This window comes from Scardinius erythrophthalmus (genome assembly GCF_964197995.2).
Source record: "Scardinius erythrophthalmus genome assembly, chromosome: 9".
NCBI lineage: Eukaryota > Metazoa > Chordata > Actinopteri > Cypriniformes > Leuciscidae > Scardinius > Scardinius erythrophthalmus.
In genome coordinates this window covers 27,215,913-27,236,756 of record NC_138229.1, presented here as the reverse complement: position 1 = coordinate 27,236,756, position 20,844 = coordinate 27,215,913, and the positions used below count along the sequence as shown (strand labels likewise).

Genomic DNA, 20,844 nt, shown 5'->3' with positions numbered 1-20,844 from the left:
AGGAACAGTCATGTTTAGACTTAATTGCCAACATTTTATTCAGAGTTAATTATTTTCCATTTATGGGATTTTAATGAGATATTGAAGTGTGGTGATGATTTTGGCAGAGGTGCTTTGGTCTGTTCAAGCTGCTCCATGTAGGTAGAGCGCCAGGAACTTCTTGAAAGTGTTAGGCTGATATCCTGACAAACCAGCAGGGACCTACAAATGAAGAGCATGACATGTTCAGTCAGCAAACCAACAATAACGGCTGAGGTCACACAAAACAGAAAACTTCACACCACCTTCTTATATTTCACAACTCAATTACTGGAATTCTGATTTGTTGACCACAGCATTCCACGTATTGGTCAGGACTTTCAAAGCAGGTAATGTTTCTTTGTAAACCAAAATAAATGGTGGCTTTCTGCAGTGCACAGCACAACTCGCCGAAGACAGTCAAAACAGATACATAACTCAACGTTTAACCAAAAATAAGAAACTTGGCATTAACTGAAGTTCACATTTTTGATGGAGAGGTTTTGAAACTGTCACAGTTTTTGACAGATGACTTTTCTGCTCACCAAGGCTGCATTTATTTGATCATTTATGTTTTCTATTTGAATATATTTTAAAATATTGAATATATTTTAAAATATTAATATAAAACTTATTCCTGTGATGACAAAGCTGAATTTTCAGCATCATTACTCCAGTCTTCAGTCACATGATCCTTCTGAAATCATTCTAACTTGTTGATTTACAGCTCAAGAAATATTTATTGTTATTACCAATGTTGAAAACAGTTGTGTTGCTGGTTAATATTTTTGAATAAACCATGACATTTTTTTCAGGATTAGTTGATGAATAGAAAGTTCAAAAGAATAGCAGTTATTTGAAATCTTTTGTGACACTGTAAATGTCTTAACTGTCACAATCAGCATCCTTGCTGAATAAAAGTATTTAAGGGCTCATATTTTGCCCATTTAAAGGTTCATAACGTTGCTCAGGGGATCTACTAAAATAACTTTACAGGATTTAAGGTTAAAAAAAAAATTGCAGCACCTGTTTTCACCTTCTGTCTAAATGGTTTTAGTTTCTTTCTTTCACCTTTAGAAAAGCACAGTCTGCTCTGATTAGTCAGTCGGCCCCAGTCTGTTGTGATTGGTCTACCACTTAGAGCATGTGTTGGAAATGTAACATAACTGGCAGGTTCCAGAGGCTTCATGAACACTACTGTAACTTTGGCGGTTTTTCTCTACCGTTGGAAGTCCATATAATGCTATTTTGATGGACAAAGTAAACGTATCTGAAGGAACTCGACTCTTTACCTTGACGACTTTCTTCTTGATAAAAGGCCAGACCTTGGCAAACCCGTAGAGAGGCTGGTCCTCGTCCACCCACACCAGATTCTTCACTCCGCTGTCGGACTGCAGGTCAGTGGTGTTGAGCTGAAACACCACGAACTGGAAGAGACGGCCGTTAGTGGCCACACTCTGCACCACGATGGGCTTCTCCAGAACTCTGGGCTCTTTCTGCAGGAAGACCAGAGGACATCTGTCTGTAAACTTCCTTTTTTGCTTTGTTATTATTGACAAACTCAAGTTATTTCAATTAATGCAAGGAGTAAGTACAGTTAACAATCAAAGAACGTCACTGACATGTTTTTCTCTAAATAAACACAAGGATGGGTGATCTAGAAGTATGTTTATTTATGCACCAATATAACCAAACATTACCAAACGGCACTATTTAGCTACACACATTTTTAACTAATAAAAATGGCATTTTAAGATTTCTGAAAACATATTTTAGTAATGTTGAACTATTTGCTGAACCAGTTTTCAATCAATTCATTGAAACAGTTTGAACTTGCAATTAATATTAAATAATATTATTACACGGCTCTGTGGTATGATTCTGTTTTTTTTGTGTGTGTTTTTTAGGATTCTTTGATGAAAAAGTACAAAAGAACAGCATTTCAACATTTTTTTTTTTGTAACAACTGTAAAAGTCTTGGTAACTTTTGGTCAGCTTAATGCATTCTAGCCGAATAATAGTATTTACTTAATTTATATGTAATTCTAACCAGCCCTAATCAACAGTTCTAATGAATCTTTTAAAGATGTAAGGATCTTACCCCATACAGGGCTTGTGCTCGGGCCAGCGCATTTCCAAAGGCGAACATTACCATCTTAGCACGGAGCTGCTCAGGTAAGAGCTTTGGGGTGTTTCCCATCTCCATCAGGAAGAGAGTGTGGGCATGAGGGTACGGATAGCCCTCTCTGAAACCTGGCGAAAGGAAACAAGCAATGAACCGCCAATACTTCTTATTCCCATGACGTGGACATGATCTCAAACTAGGCATGATTTAAACACAGGAACACTGACTGATTGACAGCTGTAATTAATGAGTTCCAGTTGCTTTGTTTCAGGAACTCGCTGTCAGTGAGCGCGAATGAAGCCGGCGGCTGACCTGTGTCGTTCTTCTCCTGGTAGACGTGTGTGCGCTGCAGGTCGATGGTGGGCGCGATGGGGTAGAAGGTCTCCAGAGCCTGATCAGCAGTGCTCTGGATCTGCTTCTCTCCAGCCAACACAGGTACAGGGGTCATAGAGTTCAACAGCAACCCGTTCTGACCTCTGACCTGGAACACGTCCTCTCCTGGAAACAGATGAGTTTTGCAGAGTAAGTAACAGAAGTGGTAGAACCGGCCTCTTCCCCGGTTTTGATCTACATACAGCGTTTTCAATAAATAAATAAAAAAGCAGGGCTTGACATTAAAGGGTTAGTTCACCCAAAAATGAAAATTCTGTCAGTAATTACTCACCCTCATGTTGTTCCAACCCTATAAGACTTTCGTTCATCTTCGGAACACAAATTAAGATATTTTTGATGAAATCTGAGAGCTGGCTCACTCCTCCACAGGCTTATGGACACTATAACTTGCTGGCCCAGAAAATGTATTAAAGACATTGCTAATATAGTCCAAGTGACTCCAGTGGCTCAATTTTAAGTTTATAAAGCGACGAGAATACTTTTTGTGCGCAAAAACAAACAAAAATAAAGACTTTATTCCACTTTTCATTTCCTTCTCTCTGGGCCTCGAGTTAGTTTACGTAGTGTTTTTGCGTAGCGCGTCTGTGTTGCACGTCACCACGTAGGCTCACTATTGGGCGACTCTGGTCATGTGTGATAAGTGGTGACGTGCAACACAGACGCGCTACGCAAAAACACTACGTGAAAAGACTCGAGGCCCAGAGAGAAGGAAATGAAAAGTGGAATAAAGTCGTTATTTTTGTTTGTTTTTGCACACAAAAAGTATTCTCGTCGCTTGATAAACTTAAGATTGAGCCACTGGAGTCACTTGGACTATATTAACGATGTCTTTAATACATTTTTTGGGCCAGCAAGTTAAGGTGTCCATAAGCTTGTGGAGGAGTGATCCAGCTCTCAGATTTCATCAAAAATATCTTAATTTGTGTTCCGAAGATGAACGAAAGTCTTACGGGGTTGGAACAACATGAGGGTGAGTAATTACTGACAGAATTTTCATTTTTGGGTGAACTAACCCTTTAACACCCGCCAACCCACCAAATGCATAACGCAGTCGCTCCTACTTGCCACTTTGGCAGGTTGAATTTTATATATAATATATTCATTTTTCAATTGTCTTTTGAAAAGGCATCTGAAATAATAAACTAAGTGCAATGTAGTGATATCGTTTTTATATCGATACTGAAAAAAAAAATCTAGAACACTTCCGATACAATTTTTTGGCAGAATAGACACGCGATACCTCTCATGATCTCTCAGACAGCGAGTTAACACACAAACCCGCCTCCGCTCACTCACTCATTTCATTTGCTTCGGATGAACATTGTTTGTGTTACAGGGCTTGGAATTTCGCCGTGGCATAATTTTACTCATTCCCACAGATTTTGTGCTCACACCCAAAATGCACGCACATAAAACCTCCTCTCAGTACTAAATTTAGTTTTTTTCCCCCGCTGCTTATTGCACTTAAACAGTCAAATACACACAAAATGTCAAAATGCGAGTATTCACATAAACACAGGTTATGTTTTAAGTGAATGTAAACAGTTGAGAAAGAAAACACATGTGTAACAGCATAATGGGTCCGTAAGTCAGGTCTTAGTGACAGCAGCCTAATATACATGCTGCCAAATTATGAGATAATATTAAAAAATATCTAAATGGCAGTTTTCCCTATGGTATCAATGTCAAAATTGTGCCCAGTGAAAATGTGAAAAAAAGTGTTTTTCTGTTTTCAAAAAATATTGTAATTTTTATAAACGAGTAAACATTGTGTAAAAATGTGTGCATTAAATTCCCACAATTTGTGTACATCTCATTAGCAATCATTATTTTCTGTATAGTAGGGAGGTTAAGTGACTTTTGACTTCAAGTCATGATGCAAAGGTCCCCTTTGGTATGGAAGTACCTTAGGGCCATAGAAATAAATTTATCCTAAGACACACGTGAGATCACATTTTGTATCTTATATACGCACATTTTTTAAAAATGGCCGCCGACCATACTTGAGAGGCCCATATCTTTGCTTCTGTTATAGCTATAATGACAAATTTGGTATCAACGTGTACATTTTTGGGGTCAAGGAGTCCAATAAAATAGGTTCCAAGACTAAAAAACAATAATGTTGTCCTTACCATGACAATTGGAGGTGAAGTATGCAATTTTTTATTAAAAAACACATGCCAAACACAGTGTTTCGGCGCCAGAGGTTTTTTCCTAAAATGTTCGATTTTGACATCTTAATTTCAAAAGGCTATATCTTAAAAGTGATAAAAGATAGAGACTTTCTGTAAATTAGAGAAATATTAAGGATGACCCAAAGTTTATGTAGGGATTACATTTTCCCATCTAATTTGCATATTATGACGTCATTATGGTGGCGGCCATCTTGGATTATAGAATTTTCATGAAAAGTCACGTTTAAATGATAAAATTATCAAATGCAGCACTTCTTTCCCCCCAAAATGTCCCTCACCTTCTGTATGCTATATTGCACAATACTGAATGCTCAGGTAAATAGTAAGTAGTAAACAAACTGTGTAAATCATTACTAATAAATGGTAGAAACAAACCGAATGCAAGTAGTGGTTGGCCTTTTGCTGTAGAGATACTCTATTTACTACATATAGTAAATCGTCCTCATTGGCCAAGTACTCAAAAGCCGGCATTCCCATCAGCTTGCGATAGACTATGCATATAGCCCCTCTGCCCCGTGTCACACCGTCTCTGGTCCTGCTGGGAGCAGCGCGACCAAATCTGCCTCGCGCGCGCGCCGAATGTGCACAGCTCGGACTACTGTCATTGTCATTGCGACTCCCCACCCTGCCTCCACGTTGCCCCCTAACTGTCCTATGAATACTTCGACCTCGTCTAACATACCCAGTGGCATTAGACAAACAAAGTCTCCACCACAATACTGTCACCGCGATTGTGGAGAGGCACACACGGTACTTTCACTTTCAGAATCAGGCAGATATTCCCCTTCATAATCAGGGTCCACGAATAGAAGACCCAACACTTCATTGCGGGTAAGCTTTATTGATGCCATTAGATATAATAATAATAATAATAATAATAATAATCTAATGCAAATACTCGCTGACGTTGACAATATTGCTCTGATAAAATGGCTCACTCGCACACTAGCTCCGCTTTTGTTCGCACTGATTCAATGCACTCTAGCTCGAAGATTTTGTATAGAAGCATGACGTTTTTTTGAGTCGCGGATGAAGTATGACATGTCTGCCATCGAATGGAGGGTAGGTTGAACGAAATTTGACACCCTATTTGACAAAATCGGCCCTTTTATTAAGTGGACTGCCTGAGGTGGGACCACGACACCAATCTGCTCCTAGTGACTGATCACTGAATTCGCTATATCTATGCTAAATGTTTTCAAGCGGTCATATGACACACATTCCTCTTTTATGCATGGCCTCCACCAGATATCTACTACCACTTTGCTGGTGTAGTTTCATTGCCAGATATAGCGAAGCTGGTGTTTCCCTCTCTCTTATGTGATGAGGAACACTGCCATGTTTCTTGGATCTGCATCTTACAGAGTTGAAAATTATTTGCTGCCCAATGGATGTTGCAGCCTGGAACTTCTCAGGTCCAGGAGGTGGCTGATCAATACCTGATCCATCAAGAAGCATGTGTAAGAACGGTCTCAGCATGGGAGGGATAGAATCAGCTTCACAGGAAGTTGAGAAGGCACCTGTAAAAGCATGCTTCATGGGGAGATACTCTTGCCAAGGATTTTGGCTGCTTTGAAGATGATGGAGACATACCTGCGTGAAGTTGGCCCCCCACCCAACGCAAAACGTCGTCAAACTATGCTCAATCGTTTGTGCTCCGTTTGTGCTGGTTTGTGCTGTAAAAATTTTCGTTTGTGCTGTTTCAGTTTTTTAGATATTAAAAGAATATTTTTAGGTCATTCTGAGGTCACTCAGCCCCCCCACATGTTCCAAATTCACCCAAAATAGTCTCGTTCGTTTGTGCTTCGTTTGTGCTGGTTTGTGCCGGTAAAATTTTCGTTTGTGCTGCTTCGGGTTTTAAAATATCAGAAATTGAATTATAGACGATGACGTCACCAGCCCCCCCACATGCTCCAAATTCACCCAAAATAGACGCAATCGTTTGTGCTCCGTTTGTGCTGGTTTGTGCTGTAAAAAGTTTCGTTTGTGCTGCTTTGGTTTTTTAGATATTAAAATAATATTAGGTGGTCATTCTGAGGTCACTCAGCCCCCCACATGCTCCAAATTCACCCAAAATAGTCTCGTTCGTTTGTGCTTCGTTTGTGCTGGTTTGTGCCGGTAAAATTTTCGTTTGTGCTGCTTCGGGTTTTAAAATATTATACATTCAATTATTTTTGATGACGTCACCAGCCCCCCCACATGCTTCAAATTCACCCAAAATAGTCTCGTTCGTTTGTGCTTCGTTTGTGCTGGTTTGTGCTGTAAAAAGTTTCGTTTGTGCTGCTTCAGTTTTTTAGATATTAAAATGATATTTTTAGGTCGTTCTGAGGTCACTCAGCCCCCCATATGTTCCAAATTCACCCAAACTAGTCTCATTCGTTTGTGCTTCGTTTGTGCTGGTTTGTGTCGGTAAAATTTTCGTTTGTGCTGCTTCGGGTTTTAAAATATCAGAAATTGAATTATAGACGATGACGTCACCAGCCCCCCCACATGCTCCAAATTCACCCAAAATAGTCTCGTTCGTTTGTGCTTCGTTTGTGCTGTTTTGTGCCGGTACAATTTTCGTTTGTGCTGCATCGGCCTTTAAAATATTAGACAGTGAATGAAAGCGAATTATAGACGGTGACTTCACCAGCCCATTAAATGACTTCAACCAGCCTGCTTCTTCATGAACGCACCACAGAGAAATGCACATTTCATACATAAGCAGAGAGCAGTCTGTTTTCTTTCGTTTTGAATTGTTCTGTTTAAAAGTAGACATGTCTGTGATGCAAGTAGGTCTAGGCGCTGAGTTTCGGTTCATTTATGAGACCAACTGCAGTTCAGGCGCCGGCGCCTCTATGTCCTGATTATCTGTTGTCTGATATAGGCCTATTAACATTTTATTTTGCCTATTAAATCCTGGCATTTGGTAGAAGAAACAATGATTAAAATTAAGATAAAATTAATACAAAACGAATTTCACCTTAAAGAAAGGCTTTGTGCTTTCTGTTTGAGGTCTCTGTGAAAGTTTTAAAGCAGTCTTTTAGTGTCGTTTTCAGAGTGGTCAGTCCGTAACGAAGTTCTCCGTCCGTTACATTGTTTTTTCCTCATAAATGCAAACACGAAAAATTTAATAAAATGAATAATTTATGTTCTGCGGAGAGACAACGCTTCTTCATCCGGTGGGTAGGCTAGTATTAGGCTACTTTTGGTTTGCGCAGAATTACTAAAAAAAATGTAACGCACATGCTATTTCCCTCATATTAAATATAAAACGCATGAGTAGACTGATATTTTTTTAATGTCTGGACTCCTTTTTTAAGGGAGAAGCGTATGGATATATAACAGACAGTTTCAATATATTGGTATTAATTTATTCTGATAATTTATACTTCAAGTTTTGACTTGCAAATGTCACGTCCATAACGCTGGAATTGACCAATTTTAAAGAATTTATCCTCAACTGTTTTTGTGGTGTAAGTCTATGTATTTTATAATGTTAACTTCAAATAATAGTTATATGAAGATGTGGTAGCATTGGATCTGGACTCAGGAGTTGGAAGGGGTGTGTCGCGATTCTGCCTTCTCACCGCAACACAGGTCCGTGGATGGAGCGTCGGGATTTTGGTTTCATATTGCATATTGTTACACAGCCCTAGTCGTTTGTTTGAGAAATGTTAAGTTCTACTTCTGTAGTTATTTTGGTGAACGTAACTGGAGTAGCTAATGCATTACAATTCTGAGACGGCCTTTATTGTAAGGTACTCTAAATAATTTCCTTTAAATAAAAGTAACAAAGTAATCTATAATGTATTACAGTTTGGAAGTGCTGCTGATATTGTGAAAAATGATTAGCCTATAAATGAAGAGTTCAGATGCAAAAGCCTCTAAGTGCCATCTGAAATTTTCTTCTAGAATGATCATTTTTATCAAGCTCATATATTTAAGTTCAATAATTTCACTTAAATGGCAATGCAAATTACCTATTAATTGTCATTTAAGTGAAATTACTGAACTTAAATATACAAGCTTTATAATAATTATCATTCTAGAAGAAAATTTCAGATGGCACTTAGAGGCTTTTGCATCTGAACTCTTCAAATAGATTATATATTTTCATATAATTAATATTTTAATGTTAATATAATTCAAATTTAATATAATTCAGTTGTAATTTATTCCTGTAATGTCAAAGCTGAATTTTCTGTATCATTACTCCAGTTTTCAACGTCACATTATTCTTTAGAAATCATAAGATGTTGATGTTGTGCTCAATTATTATTGGTGCTCACTGCTCATTTAAGAAAGGCTCTTATTTTGTATTGTATTTTGTATTATATTTTTTACATATTGCGTATGTTTTTTTTTGTTTGTTTTTGTTTTTAATGTTTAATATTTTTTGTGGAAAATTTAATTTTTGATATTTTTTCCCCTTTTGATTAATTTAATCCGTTTCGGTCTTACCTTGTTACTTCAACTAGCTACTGTAAAAAAAAATATATGTATATTATATTATATTATATTATATTATATTATATTATATTATAGGCTATTATATATATTTTTTAAAGGCCGATGCAGCACAAACGAAAATTGTACCGGCACAAAACAGCACAAACGAAGCACAAACGAACGAGACTATTTTGGGTGAATTTGGAGCATGTGGGGGGGCTGGTGACGTCATCGTCTATAATTCAATTTCTGATATTTTAAAACCCAACGCAGCACAAACGAAAATTTTACCGGCACAAACCAGCACAAACGAAGCACAAACGAATGAGACTAGTTTGGGTGAATTTGGAACATATGGGGGGCTGAGTGACCTCAGAACGACCTAAAAATATCATTTTAATATCTAAAAAACCGAAGCAGCACAAACGAAACTTTTTACAGCACAAACCAGCACAAACGAAGCACAAACGAACGAGACTATTTTGGGTGAATTTGAAGCATGTGGGGGGGCTGGTGACGTCATCAAAAATAATTGAATGTATAATATTTTAAAACCCGAAGCAGCACAAACGAAAATTTTACCGGCACAAACCAGCACAAACGAAGCACAAACGAACGAGACTATTTTGGGTGAATTTGGAGCATGTGGGGGGCTGAGTGACCTCAGAATGACCACCTAATATTATTTTAATATCTAAAAAACCAAAGCAGCACAAACGAAACTTTTTACAGCACAAACCAGCACAAACGGAGCACAAACGATTGCGTCTATTTTGGGTGAATTTGGAGCATGTGGGGGGGCTGGTGACGTCATCGTCTATAATTCAATTTCTGATATTTTAAAACCCGAAGCAGCACAAATGAAAATTTTACCGGCACAAACCAGCACAAACGAAGCACAAACGAACGAGACTATTTTGGGTGAATTTGGAACATGTGGGGGGGCTAAGTGACCTCAGAATGACCTAAAAATATTCTTTTAATATCTAAAAAACCGAAACAGCACAAACGAAAATTTTTACAGCACAAACCAGCACAAACGGAGCACAAACGATTGAGCATAGTTTGACGACGTTTTGCGTTGGGTGGGGGGCCAACTTCACGCAGGTTGGAGACATCGGTAGAAGTGTTGTTTTTCATGTTAGCAACAGCTTTGCTCAAGTCATCATCAAATACAATGGACCAGACACGATTTATTTGTACTGATCTGATGTCAGGAATCAGGCGTTCAATATCCTTCCGAAGGCGTGTGGTGTTGCATTTGATGTTTGGAAATCCAAGATCAGCAATGCGCTTGTCATAGAGGGCTGTCAAGTCAGACATTGCCAGTGATTCCCCTGAGCAACGATAGTCCTCGATGTATTCGAGCAACTCATTGAGGACATGTGCTCTGATGACCTTAGTTGCATTACTTTCAGTTGAGTCACATCCAACAGTTTCTGCTTTTCTATAGAGCCTAGTCAGGCATGCACGATGATAAACAGCATTAATAGCAACCATGTCACCAGCAGCTAGTTCAGCCAATAGATGCCTGTCACCCACCACCTGAGCACATTCTTTCACTTTTCTATCCAAGCCAAGGGTGGCAGCCCTCCTCAGTTCCTTTTTTTTGCCCACTTCACCACAGAAGAGACACAGTTTATCAAATGATTCACATGATGATGTTGAGGGTCTGGGTAAAGCGAGTGTGGTGGACTTGTCACTCGTGCGCCATGTTTTTACTGAACTCACAGACTCTTCATGCTTTTTTCTTTTTCTTGCTCTCTCAACTTTTTGTTTATCAATCGCATTTCTGCAGCTTTTGTGCCACACCATAGGATTTTGAATCATCAGCTGAACTACATCCTGACTACCACCACTCATGTCCACTATAAACTCAGGCAGATCCCCTAATGCCTTCAGCTCCTGGATGTTATCTAAAGCTTCTTTGTAACATGATTGCAATCTTTCAGGATTGTTTCTCAGTTTGAATGATGAAGAGGGATCTATCCATCCATCCATCCATCCATCTTCTTCCGCTTATCCGGGGCCGGGTCGCGGGGGCAGCAGTCTAAGCAGAGATGCCCAGACTTCCCTCTCCCTAGACACTTCCTCCAGCTCTTCCGGGGGGACACCGAGGCGTTCCCAGGCCAGCCGGGAGACATAGTGTCTCCATAGTCTGTCCTAGGTCTTCCCGGGAAGGCGTCCAGGAGGCATCCGGAACAGATGCCCGAGCCACCTCAGCTGACCCCTCTCGATGTGGAGGAGCAGCGGCTCTACTCTGAGCTCCTCCCGAGTGACCGAGCTTCTCACCCTATCTCTAAGGGATCGCCCAGCCACCCTGCGGAGAAAGCTCATTTCGGCCGCCTGTATCTGGGATCTTGTCCTTTCGGTCATGACCCAAAGCTCATGACCATAGGTGAGAATAGGAACGTAGATTGACCGGTAAATCGAGAGCTTCGCCTTGCGGCTCAGCTCTTTCTTCACCATGACAGACCGGTACATTGACCGCATTACTGCAAAAGCTGCACCGATCCGTCTGTCAATCTCCCGTTCCATCCTTCCCTCACTCGTGAACAAAACCCCAAGATACTTAAACTCCTCCACTTGAGGCAGGAACTCTCCACCAACATGAAGTGGGCAAGCCACCCTTTTCTGGCCTCGGATTTGGAGGTGTTGATTCTCATCCCAGCCGCTTCACACTCGGCTGCAAACCGTCCCAGTGCATGCTGAAGGTCCTGGTTTGATGAGGCCAACACGACAACATCATCTGCAAAGAGCAAAGACGAAATCGTGTTGTCACCAAACCTGACGCCCTCCGGCCCCTGGCTGCGCCTAGAAATTCTGTCCATAAAAATTATGAACAGAACCGGCGACAAAGGGCAGCCCTGCCAGAGTCCAACATGCACCGGGAGTCCCGCAAGCCAACCAGGCCCGATAGGACTCCTTCTTCAGCTTGACGGCATCCCTTACTTCCGGTGTCCACCACCGGGTTCGGGGATTGCCGCCTCGACAGGCACCGGAGACCTTACGGCCACAGCTCCGAGCGGCCGCTTCGACAATGGAGGTGGGACTCAATATCTCCAGCCTCCCTCGGGATCCGGTCGAAGCTCCACCGGAGGTGGGAGTTGAAGATCCCTCTGACAGGAGACTCGGTCAAACGTTCCCAGCAGACCCTCACAGTACGCTTGGGTCTGCCGAGTCTGTCCAGCTTCCTCCCCCGCCATCGGATCCAACCCACCACCAGGTGGTGATCAGTTGACAGCTCCACCCCTCTCTTTACCCGAGTGTCCAAGACATACGGCCGCAGGTCAGATGAAACGACCACAGAGTCGATCATCGACCTACGGCCTAGGGTGTCCTGGTGCCACGTGCACTGATGGACACCCTTATGCTTGAACATGGTGTTCGTTATGGACAAACTGTAACTAGCACAGAAGTCCAATAACTGAACACCGCTCGGGTTCAGATCAGGGGGGCCATTCCTCCCAATCACGCCCCTCCAGGTGTCACTGCCACTGCCCACGTGGGCATTGAAGTCCCCCAGTAGAACGACGGAGTCCCCAGTTGGAGCACTTTCCAGCACCCCTCCCAGAGACCCCAAGAAGGCCGGGTACTCTGCACTGCCGTTTGGCCCGTAGGCACACACGACAGTGAAAGACCTATCCCCGACCCGAAGGCGCAGGGAAACGACCCTCTCGTTCACCGGGGTGAACTCCAACACATGGCGGCTGAGCTGGGGGGCTATAAGCAAACCCACACCAGCCCGCCACCTCTCACCATGGGCAACTCCAGAGTGGTGAAGAGTCCATCCTCTCTCGAGGAGTGTGGTTCCAGAGCCCAAGCCGTGCGTAGAGGTGATCCCGACTATCTCTAGTCGGAACCTCTCAACCTCACGCACAATCTCAGGCTCCTTCCCCGCCAGCGAGGTGACGTTCCACGTCCCTAGAGCTAGCTTACGTGTCCAGGGATCGGGTTGTCGAGGCCCCGCCTTCGACTGCCGCCCGATCCTCTCAGCACTGACCCCCTTACGGTCCCTCCTGCAGGTGGTGAGCCCACGGGAAGGCGGCCCCACGTCGCTCCTTCGGGTTGAGCCCGGCCGGACCCCGTGGGGGGAGGCCCGGCCACCAGGCGCTCGCATACGAGCCCCAACCCCGGGCCTGGCTCCAGGGTGGGGCCCCGGCTGCGCCATACCGTGCGACGTCACGGTCCTCGGTTTAAGAGGGATCTAATGTTTTTTCAATCTTTAGGGCGGACTGACATAGGAAGCATAAACTCCAGTCACGGCATTCCATTATGGCTAATCTGAAAAAAGAAATGAAGTTGCTTTAACATCATAAGAGAGATAATATGAGCATTAACAAGCATTCGCAAAAGTAAAAAAATATCAAATAATGAAGCTAACTAACTAGCTAGCAACATGTAGGCTATGTGCTTGCTTCAATAAAAATGACGCTAACTAGTCACTAGCTAGTTATGATGAAGCTAACTAGTTACTAGCGACCTAGTTATAATGAAGCTAACTAGTTACTAGCTAGCTAGTTACTAGTTATCTAACATTAAAAGCATTTTTCTATTTAATGAGGAAGTCATACGAACCTCAAAGTGTTAACCTGTCACCTCTGACCTTCAACAGCTGTCACAGCTCCTGGTGCATATGGGATGTGTTGTTGCAGGAACTGATTTGCTATAGGCTACTCCTGACTGGTCGAAATCTCATGCTACTTAGGACAAATGTAATGTACAGAAGTAGCTGCACTGCTTAAATACAAAATTAAAGTTTTTGAAGGAAAAGATGAGTAAAGTCGCTCTGATGACACAATTTTTATGTGAAATGTGCATATTTACCCCCAATTGTCATGGTATGGGGAATTTTTTTGTTTTTTTCAACTTGAAACCAATTTTATTGGATTCCTTGACCCCAAAAATGTACACTTTGACACCAAATTTGACATTATAGTGATAACAGAAGCAAAGATATGGGCTCTAGAGTATTTTCGGCGCATTGGCGGCCATTTTTGAAAAAACCTGTTTATTTCTGATACAAAGTGTGATCTCACTTGTGTCTTAGGATAAATTTATTTGTATGACCCTAAGGTACTTCCATACCAAAGACGACCTTTGCATCATGACTTGAAGTCAAAGGCCTATTTTTTGGGCTTAACCTCCCTACTAGTATGCCATTTTAAAACCAAATGTTATAGCGTAATTTTTTTGAAGACCTGTTAAAAATCATCAAAAATTACATTAAAGACAATTATCTTAAAATATTTGTATTTCATATAAATGCTGTTTCCATTTCATCAAAGACCCAAACACCCCCCCCCCAAAAAAAATTCTTTGTTTTCACAAAAATATTAATATTTTCATCAATGATAATCAGAAATGTTTCTTGAGCAGCAAATCATCATATTAGAATGATTTCTGAAGGATCATGTGACACTGAAGACTGGAGTAATGATGCTGAAAATTCAGCTTTGATCACATGAATAAATTACATTTTAAAATATATTAAATTAGAAGTTATTTTAAAAAAAAAAAACAATTTACACAATTTTTACTGTATTTTTCATCAAATAAATGCAGCTTTTAACACTTTAAAAAAAACATTTTAAAATCTTATCTTTCCCAAACGTTAGTCTGTGTATACATCCATATTGGCCATTTAAAAAACCAAAACAATATTTGGTGGACTACTAACTACTACAAATAGCAGAAGATGTGCATAAATGCACCTAAATGCAAAAATCTAGACTCAGACTGAAGAGAAGACATATGCGGCCCGATATACACCCACCTCTCCTCCAGGTCGCTGCCAAACTGTATTTGTCAGCAAGAATCCTCTTGGCCAGCTCAGGACGAGTGACCTGCAGGCCGCCACACAGGTGAAGCAGTCTGTGCAAGAGCGAGGGACTATAGAGGAAAATAAAATACTGTTTACCACATAAAACACCCTCTTTTACCCATCTGATGCTTCACTCAGAACAGAACGGGAACATTCCCAATTCACCAAACGTATGTTCCCGAGTGTAATGTCACTTCGTGTCAATGTCAATATGGCCTTTTCATGCTCGTGCTGTGACGGGTTTTTGTGAGAAGGAAAATGTTAAGGGCCAGCAGTAGTTGGGAGATAAAACAGCCACCAAAGGGCAGACTTTAACCGGGGAGATGAGAGATATCAAAGAGGCTGTTATGAATGGCAGACCTCCCAGGAGCAGTATTAATTAATAAAGGCTTTACAGAGCCGCTGCCTGCTGGGAATGCAGACCGGCCCGTGTTTAATGACCGTCATTAAATTCAACACTCCATCAGAGCGCCGCGGACCGGGCCAAATGCCACCTTCCATATTGAAGCTGTTGAGCCAATTATGAAGTGCTGGGTTAGAGGGGCCGGTAGCTGCCGTGTGCGCTTCATTCAGCCGTGGGTCTGTGTATGGTGCAGAGATCAACAGAATGAGCTGCATGTTTATGGTAGCAATGCTTCCAAGGTACATTTGTGATATATGGCTGACTATCTATATAATGCTACTAAACATGCCTATCTTAAACTAGAACAAGAACATTATATTATTCACAGACACTGGAATTGTAGGTTTTTTGCATTTTAATTTAGATAAAATTATATTCATAATAATATATTCACTTACATTATTTTAAATGAAACCCAGCAGGCCCCTATAAAACGAGTGTTTATTCAGTTGCACCATACACTGTTCCATCTGCCTATAACATACCAGATTTACCCTCACCTAAACACCACAAAAAGGACAACTGTGGTTGTTTACGTAGCGAGCTAACGCTAATTTCCGGTCTAACTGAAGTTTTTTTTTGTTTTTTTGTTTTTATTAGACAAAATAAAAATCTAATCTGGGAGGTTACTTCAATTATTATGCTTTTTCTTTTTGTCTCCTTCAATATGTTAACATGCATTCTAGTAAAAAACACACATTTTCTTATTATATACATTGTAGCATCACTACTAAACCCCACTTGTCCGAGAGTCTGCTCTGCTCTGATTGGTCAGATGGCTCAGTCAGTCTGTTGTGATTGGTCTACCACTTACAGCTTGTGATGGAAACCAAGTGCCATTTACAACGTCTGAATTTCAGTTGTGTATCTTACTCAGCGCTTGTATACACAGTGATATGAACATTAACGACGATGTCAGTTTTTCTGTATCAATCCCAGCGCGAATCTCATCCTTTTGAAGTGCATGCAGAAATTAAACAAATTTATTAAAAAAAATTTTTTAAAGTGTCGACAACACAAACCAAACTCTTCCAGTCTCAGCTACATCTACAGCGTTTGAGGGTCAATGTACGCATTGTTAACGGGCAGCCAATGAAGACACAGTATGCAAATGTGTTACAAGCCTAGGTAGGATCATGCTGGAAGACAGACTGGAATTACTGACGACTCGTTTTGGCAGATCAGAATTGGTTTCTTTCTTTAGGGAGACAACAACTTTAGTTATTGTGCACTTTGATCTTTGAAACTTCGCAGCCCTTTTACATTCACAAACAGCGATATTACACATAGCATGAATGGTAATATCTGAAAAAGCATAATAGGGGCACTTTAAATCAGAGCAACCAGACAATCTTAAAATTTTCTGTTTCTACTAGCAATTCTGCAATAATCAATATATTGCTAGACAATCCTATAATGATACATCACAATAGCCGTCTAACTATGAAAACAAAATGTCTGTGAAAAGTGCAGGTTCTTTCTATTTATTAAAGTCCAAACTGTTAGAAAACAGCACAAAAAGTAAATTAAATGTAACATCTTAAGTGAATTACACATTTAATGCTTATACTAAAGCTTAAACTTTTCTTTGTGTGTAAACTGACACATTTACCTGCTTATCAACTTGTTTTATATAAACCTGGTACATTTCAAAATTTACCAACCTCTTTTATTTAAACCTGGGAACATCTCAGTTTTTACCAGCTTTCTTTAAAAAAAAAACAGAATAGTGTTGTCAAATAGCCTAGAAATCTAGACGCACCCTAGCGGCAGCTAAATTTATTTTGCAGCCAGGGTAGTCTAGCAACTAGGGGTGTCCATGGTTAACCGATTATTAACCGCTAAGGGCTTCGGTTAACGGTTAATGAAAAACTTGAAAACGTGCAGCCCTACTAGCAACTCTCCGTTGACTTTTGGAGCTGTAAAAACCTAAATTGGGTCAGTCCAATCAAGTCGTGTATAGAGTAGGCGGGGCGGGCTTAACATAATGACGACAGAGTTGCGACGGTTCCCTGCTACTTGAAAACAAAGAATGGCTGCTGCTGGAGAACAGTCTTTCAAATCGGCTTTGTCAGCGACTCTGGAGGACTTGGAGTTAAGCTTTTCTTTGAGAAAAGTGCAAAGAACGGCACTTAAGTCATTCTTAAAACGTTAGCTCCGCTGTTGGGAAAACGCTCTGGTTGGTTGAAGTGCTGTCCTATTGCGTGCAGAGGGAATTTGAAAGACAGCTGTTTATCCCGCCCCTCGGATTGAGCCGTGTCTATGGTGAGTTGCCAGACCTAACATCTTGATGTAGGTCTGGCTTGCCAGGCTAGTTGTCAAAGGTACCAACTTGGGTATTTAAAATTTTTAATAATGTGACGATACCAGCATTTCTCCCTAGCATTTTGAGCACTGTTGAACGGATTCTTAAACATCTGATTGGCCATTATGTCTGTGATTGGCTACAATGATCAACGCTTCAAAAACATGTTGTAAATAGACATCTTTGACACTCTGAGCGCTTACACAGATACACACGGGAGCGTTTGAAAGCAGGCTTTCCGCTGATAGACGCTTATTTAAAACTGTACCCTGTGTATCTATGTAAGCACTTGGAGAAGAGCGTCAAAGATGTCTATTTACAACATGTTTGTCCCCATAAATGGAATAAAAGCTGAAGTGCGTCCAGACTTTGGACTTAAACGTGGGGGGCATCTATTATTTTAGTCACACTGCTGTCCACCATCCCATTAAAATCCTCTTTATCTCAGGCTAGTTAACTTATGTTCAGGTTTCCTTCATTCATGTGTTGAACGCTACCTTGAGGAGCCATGAAGTCGCAACACTGGAAGCAGGGAAATCTGTTTAGAGAGCCTATAAAATATAGATTTTTGGCGCTAACGTATCGATTCTCGTATCACACGGACAAGGACAACGATATATTATATATGCCCTATCGATATTATGTCCCACCCCTAGTTTCTATCATTTCATTTTTGTTAACAGTAAACAAAAATAACTGTTAGGTTTTTAAGACTTGCTAATTAACATTCTAGCTTGACACATGAGAACAAACCTGATTGGTTCTCACACGCCAAACAAGCATGTTTGAGCTTCCGATTACCATATTGGATGTGCACTGATCAATGTTTATATGTGAACAAATTAAATCTATTCACCATATACAGCAATCATGCCTCTTCAGAAGACTTGGATTAAACTGCTCAAATCATGAGGATTACAATGTCTTAATGAACTTTTTGAAGCTTAAAATGTTGGTTGGACAATAAATGTACAGAAATTAAGATAGAATATTAAAAATATATTATTTTGTGTTTCAACTCACTTTTGTTAGAGTAACTTATTACAATTATGACAATTTTCATTTTTGTGTGAAGCAAGTAAGGGCGGTTTAAATTCTGAAATAATTAGCAGTAAGAAATTATGTAAAATACAAAAAATGTTGTTGGGCTTCTCAGCAATAATACAAGCTCAACAACTCTACAAAAATGTACTGATAAAAAAAGGTCAGTGTTCTGGTTTAATGAAAAAGCTGCTAGTGTCTTGATAGGCTGTCTAGCGATTTTATGATCAATTGCTAATTAAGGACTTGCATTTATGACAAGACCATTGTATTAAAGAAGCCTTGTTTCTAGACACTATAGAAGTGTGATCAGAAATGAGGACAGGGTACCCACCAGAACCTGTCTCTGGGCGGCCGGGGTTCTGTAGTGTCCCACAGCCTGGAGTTTTTAATGGCGTCCTGTACTCTCTCATCTTGATTCTCAATCTGATTGGCTGGATCTTCAGCCAGGGCGAGAATCTGAGCAGGTAAACCTTTAATGATGACTGACTTACTGAGCCAGAGGGCTTGTCGAACACCTACAAACAGATCACAATCATATATTATCCACTGTTACACACATATCAAACCAAATATATATATATATATATATATATATATATATATATATATATATATATATATATATATATATATATATATATATGTGTGTGTGTGTGTGTGTAAGTGTGTGTGTGTGTGTGTGTGTGTGTCTATACACTGTTATCGTGAGAGAAAAAAATGAAATAACTTAAATTTCCCAATTTTCACCCACAACAACGCACAGAAAAACTACCTTCCAGCACATTCGTCCTCTGATTAAACACGTAACAGGGTTTGTCTTTATGCAGAGGCATGTCTTCTAGTTTAGGGGACGTATAGTGACTCGGGTCTTTCCATCCACGGTCCCAGGGAGGAAACCTAGGCTTTGCCAGTCCAGGTACAAAGTGCATCCTGTCAGCATAAGTGATCGGCTCCAGCCCGGCTATTTCGTGGACCACCCGAGGTTTTTTCCTCGGAAGAATCTTCCCATATAAACAAGAGCTGGTGGACAAGAAGCGACGTCCATGAGGAATCATGTAGAGGACACTAGTATCACAGTCTTTTGATTTGCAGTTTTTCGTTATTTTAACTGCCGGTGCCCTTATTCGTTGCACTGTTGCGTTAAACATTTTACCAAAAGTATACAACAGATGTCTAAAATGTATATATTAGCCAAAAAACAACTATACAATGATGCTCGTCGCTATGACATTTTCTCGTTGCACTCAGGAGGCGGCCATGATTGTGTGACGTCACGCGGTGAGCGTCTTCTTCTGGAGTCAGTGAATGTCGTGTTGATTACGCGTCATCACCGCCATCTATTGATCAGTGCAGGTTTTCAGGTCTGAAGCGGCATCGGACTCAAAGCCACCGATCTGTGTTCATAATGTAAATCTATCTAAACCTATTTTCTTGCCATTCCAAAATGACTTGGTGTTGGTGTTGTTTAAATGTAATTTATGTGTAACAAAAATATTTGAAAAATAAAAAGGTTTTGAAAGTCTTCTTGGAAGCTTTTTAAATATAATATAATATAATATAATATAATATAATATAATATAATATAATATAATATAATATAATATAAACCGTAACATTTGTGTGCCATTTGGTGGTTTTTAAATCATATAGGCCAATGCAACAACAAAATATAAAGTATAATATTTTTTAAAGATTCTTTCTTTTATTTGGCTTTTTACTTGTATTTTCATTTGTTCTTGTATCAGCGTATCAACATATTTGTAAAATAAAATGTTTTTGAAAGTCTGCTTCGATTGTTTTAATATAATATAATGTAATGTATTATATTATATAATATAATTTTGTGTGCCATTTGGTGGTTTTTAAATCAATATGTAACATGTAACAGAATATAAAGTATAATATTTTTTAAAGATTCTTTTTTATTATTTGTCTTTATTATTTGTTCCTGTATCACCGTCTTGTTTTAATATAAAAAAGTAAGTCCTGTTTTTGTATTGTTTGAATAATAATACCCAAACCTCCCATTTTAACACCTATAGGCCCTACTTTAAAAAAAAAAAAAAGAATTTTTTATAAAAATAATTCCCATTATTAAAATCC

The 20,844-nt window shown here is 40.1% G+C and overlaps 1 protein-coding gene across 1 annotated transcript; it reads right to left on the bottom strand.

Moving 5' to 3' along the window:
* Positions 1-9: 9 nt before the first annotated feature.
* On the bottom strand, positions 10-20,182 carry mrpl37 (mitochondrial ribosomal protein L37). The gene is made up of 7 exons (XM_081375250.1): positions 19,514-20,182; positions 19,073-19,256; positions 14,942-15,057; positions 2,456-2,641; positions 2,120-2,271; positions 1,311-1,514; positions 10-201 (listed from the first exon to the last, which is right to left on the bottom strand). The coding sequence occupies exons 1-7, from the start codon at positions 19,887-19,889 to the stop codon at positions 124-126; spliced, it is 1,296 nt and encodes a 431-aa protein (XP_081231376.1). The 5' UTR covers positions 19,890-20,182; the 3' UTR covers positions 10-123.
* Positions 20,183-20,844: the final 662 nt, after the last annotated feature.

Coding starts and splice junctions, on each gene's coding strand:
- mrpl37 (XM_081375250.1), bottom strand. CDS start 19,889: ATGTTTAACGCAACAGTGCAACGAATAAGGGCACCGGCAGTTAAAATA. Junction 15,058..19,072: donor CCGCCCAGAGACAGGTTCTG/GTGGGTACCCTG, acceptor TTTCCTCTATAG/TCCCTCGCTCTTGCACAGAC. Junction 202..1,310: donor TCAAGAAGAAAGTCGTCAAG/GTAAAGAGTCGA, acceptor CTTCATTTGTAG/GTCCCTGCTGGTTTGTCAGG.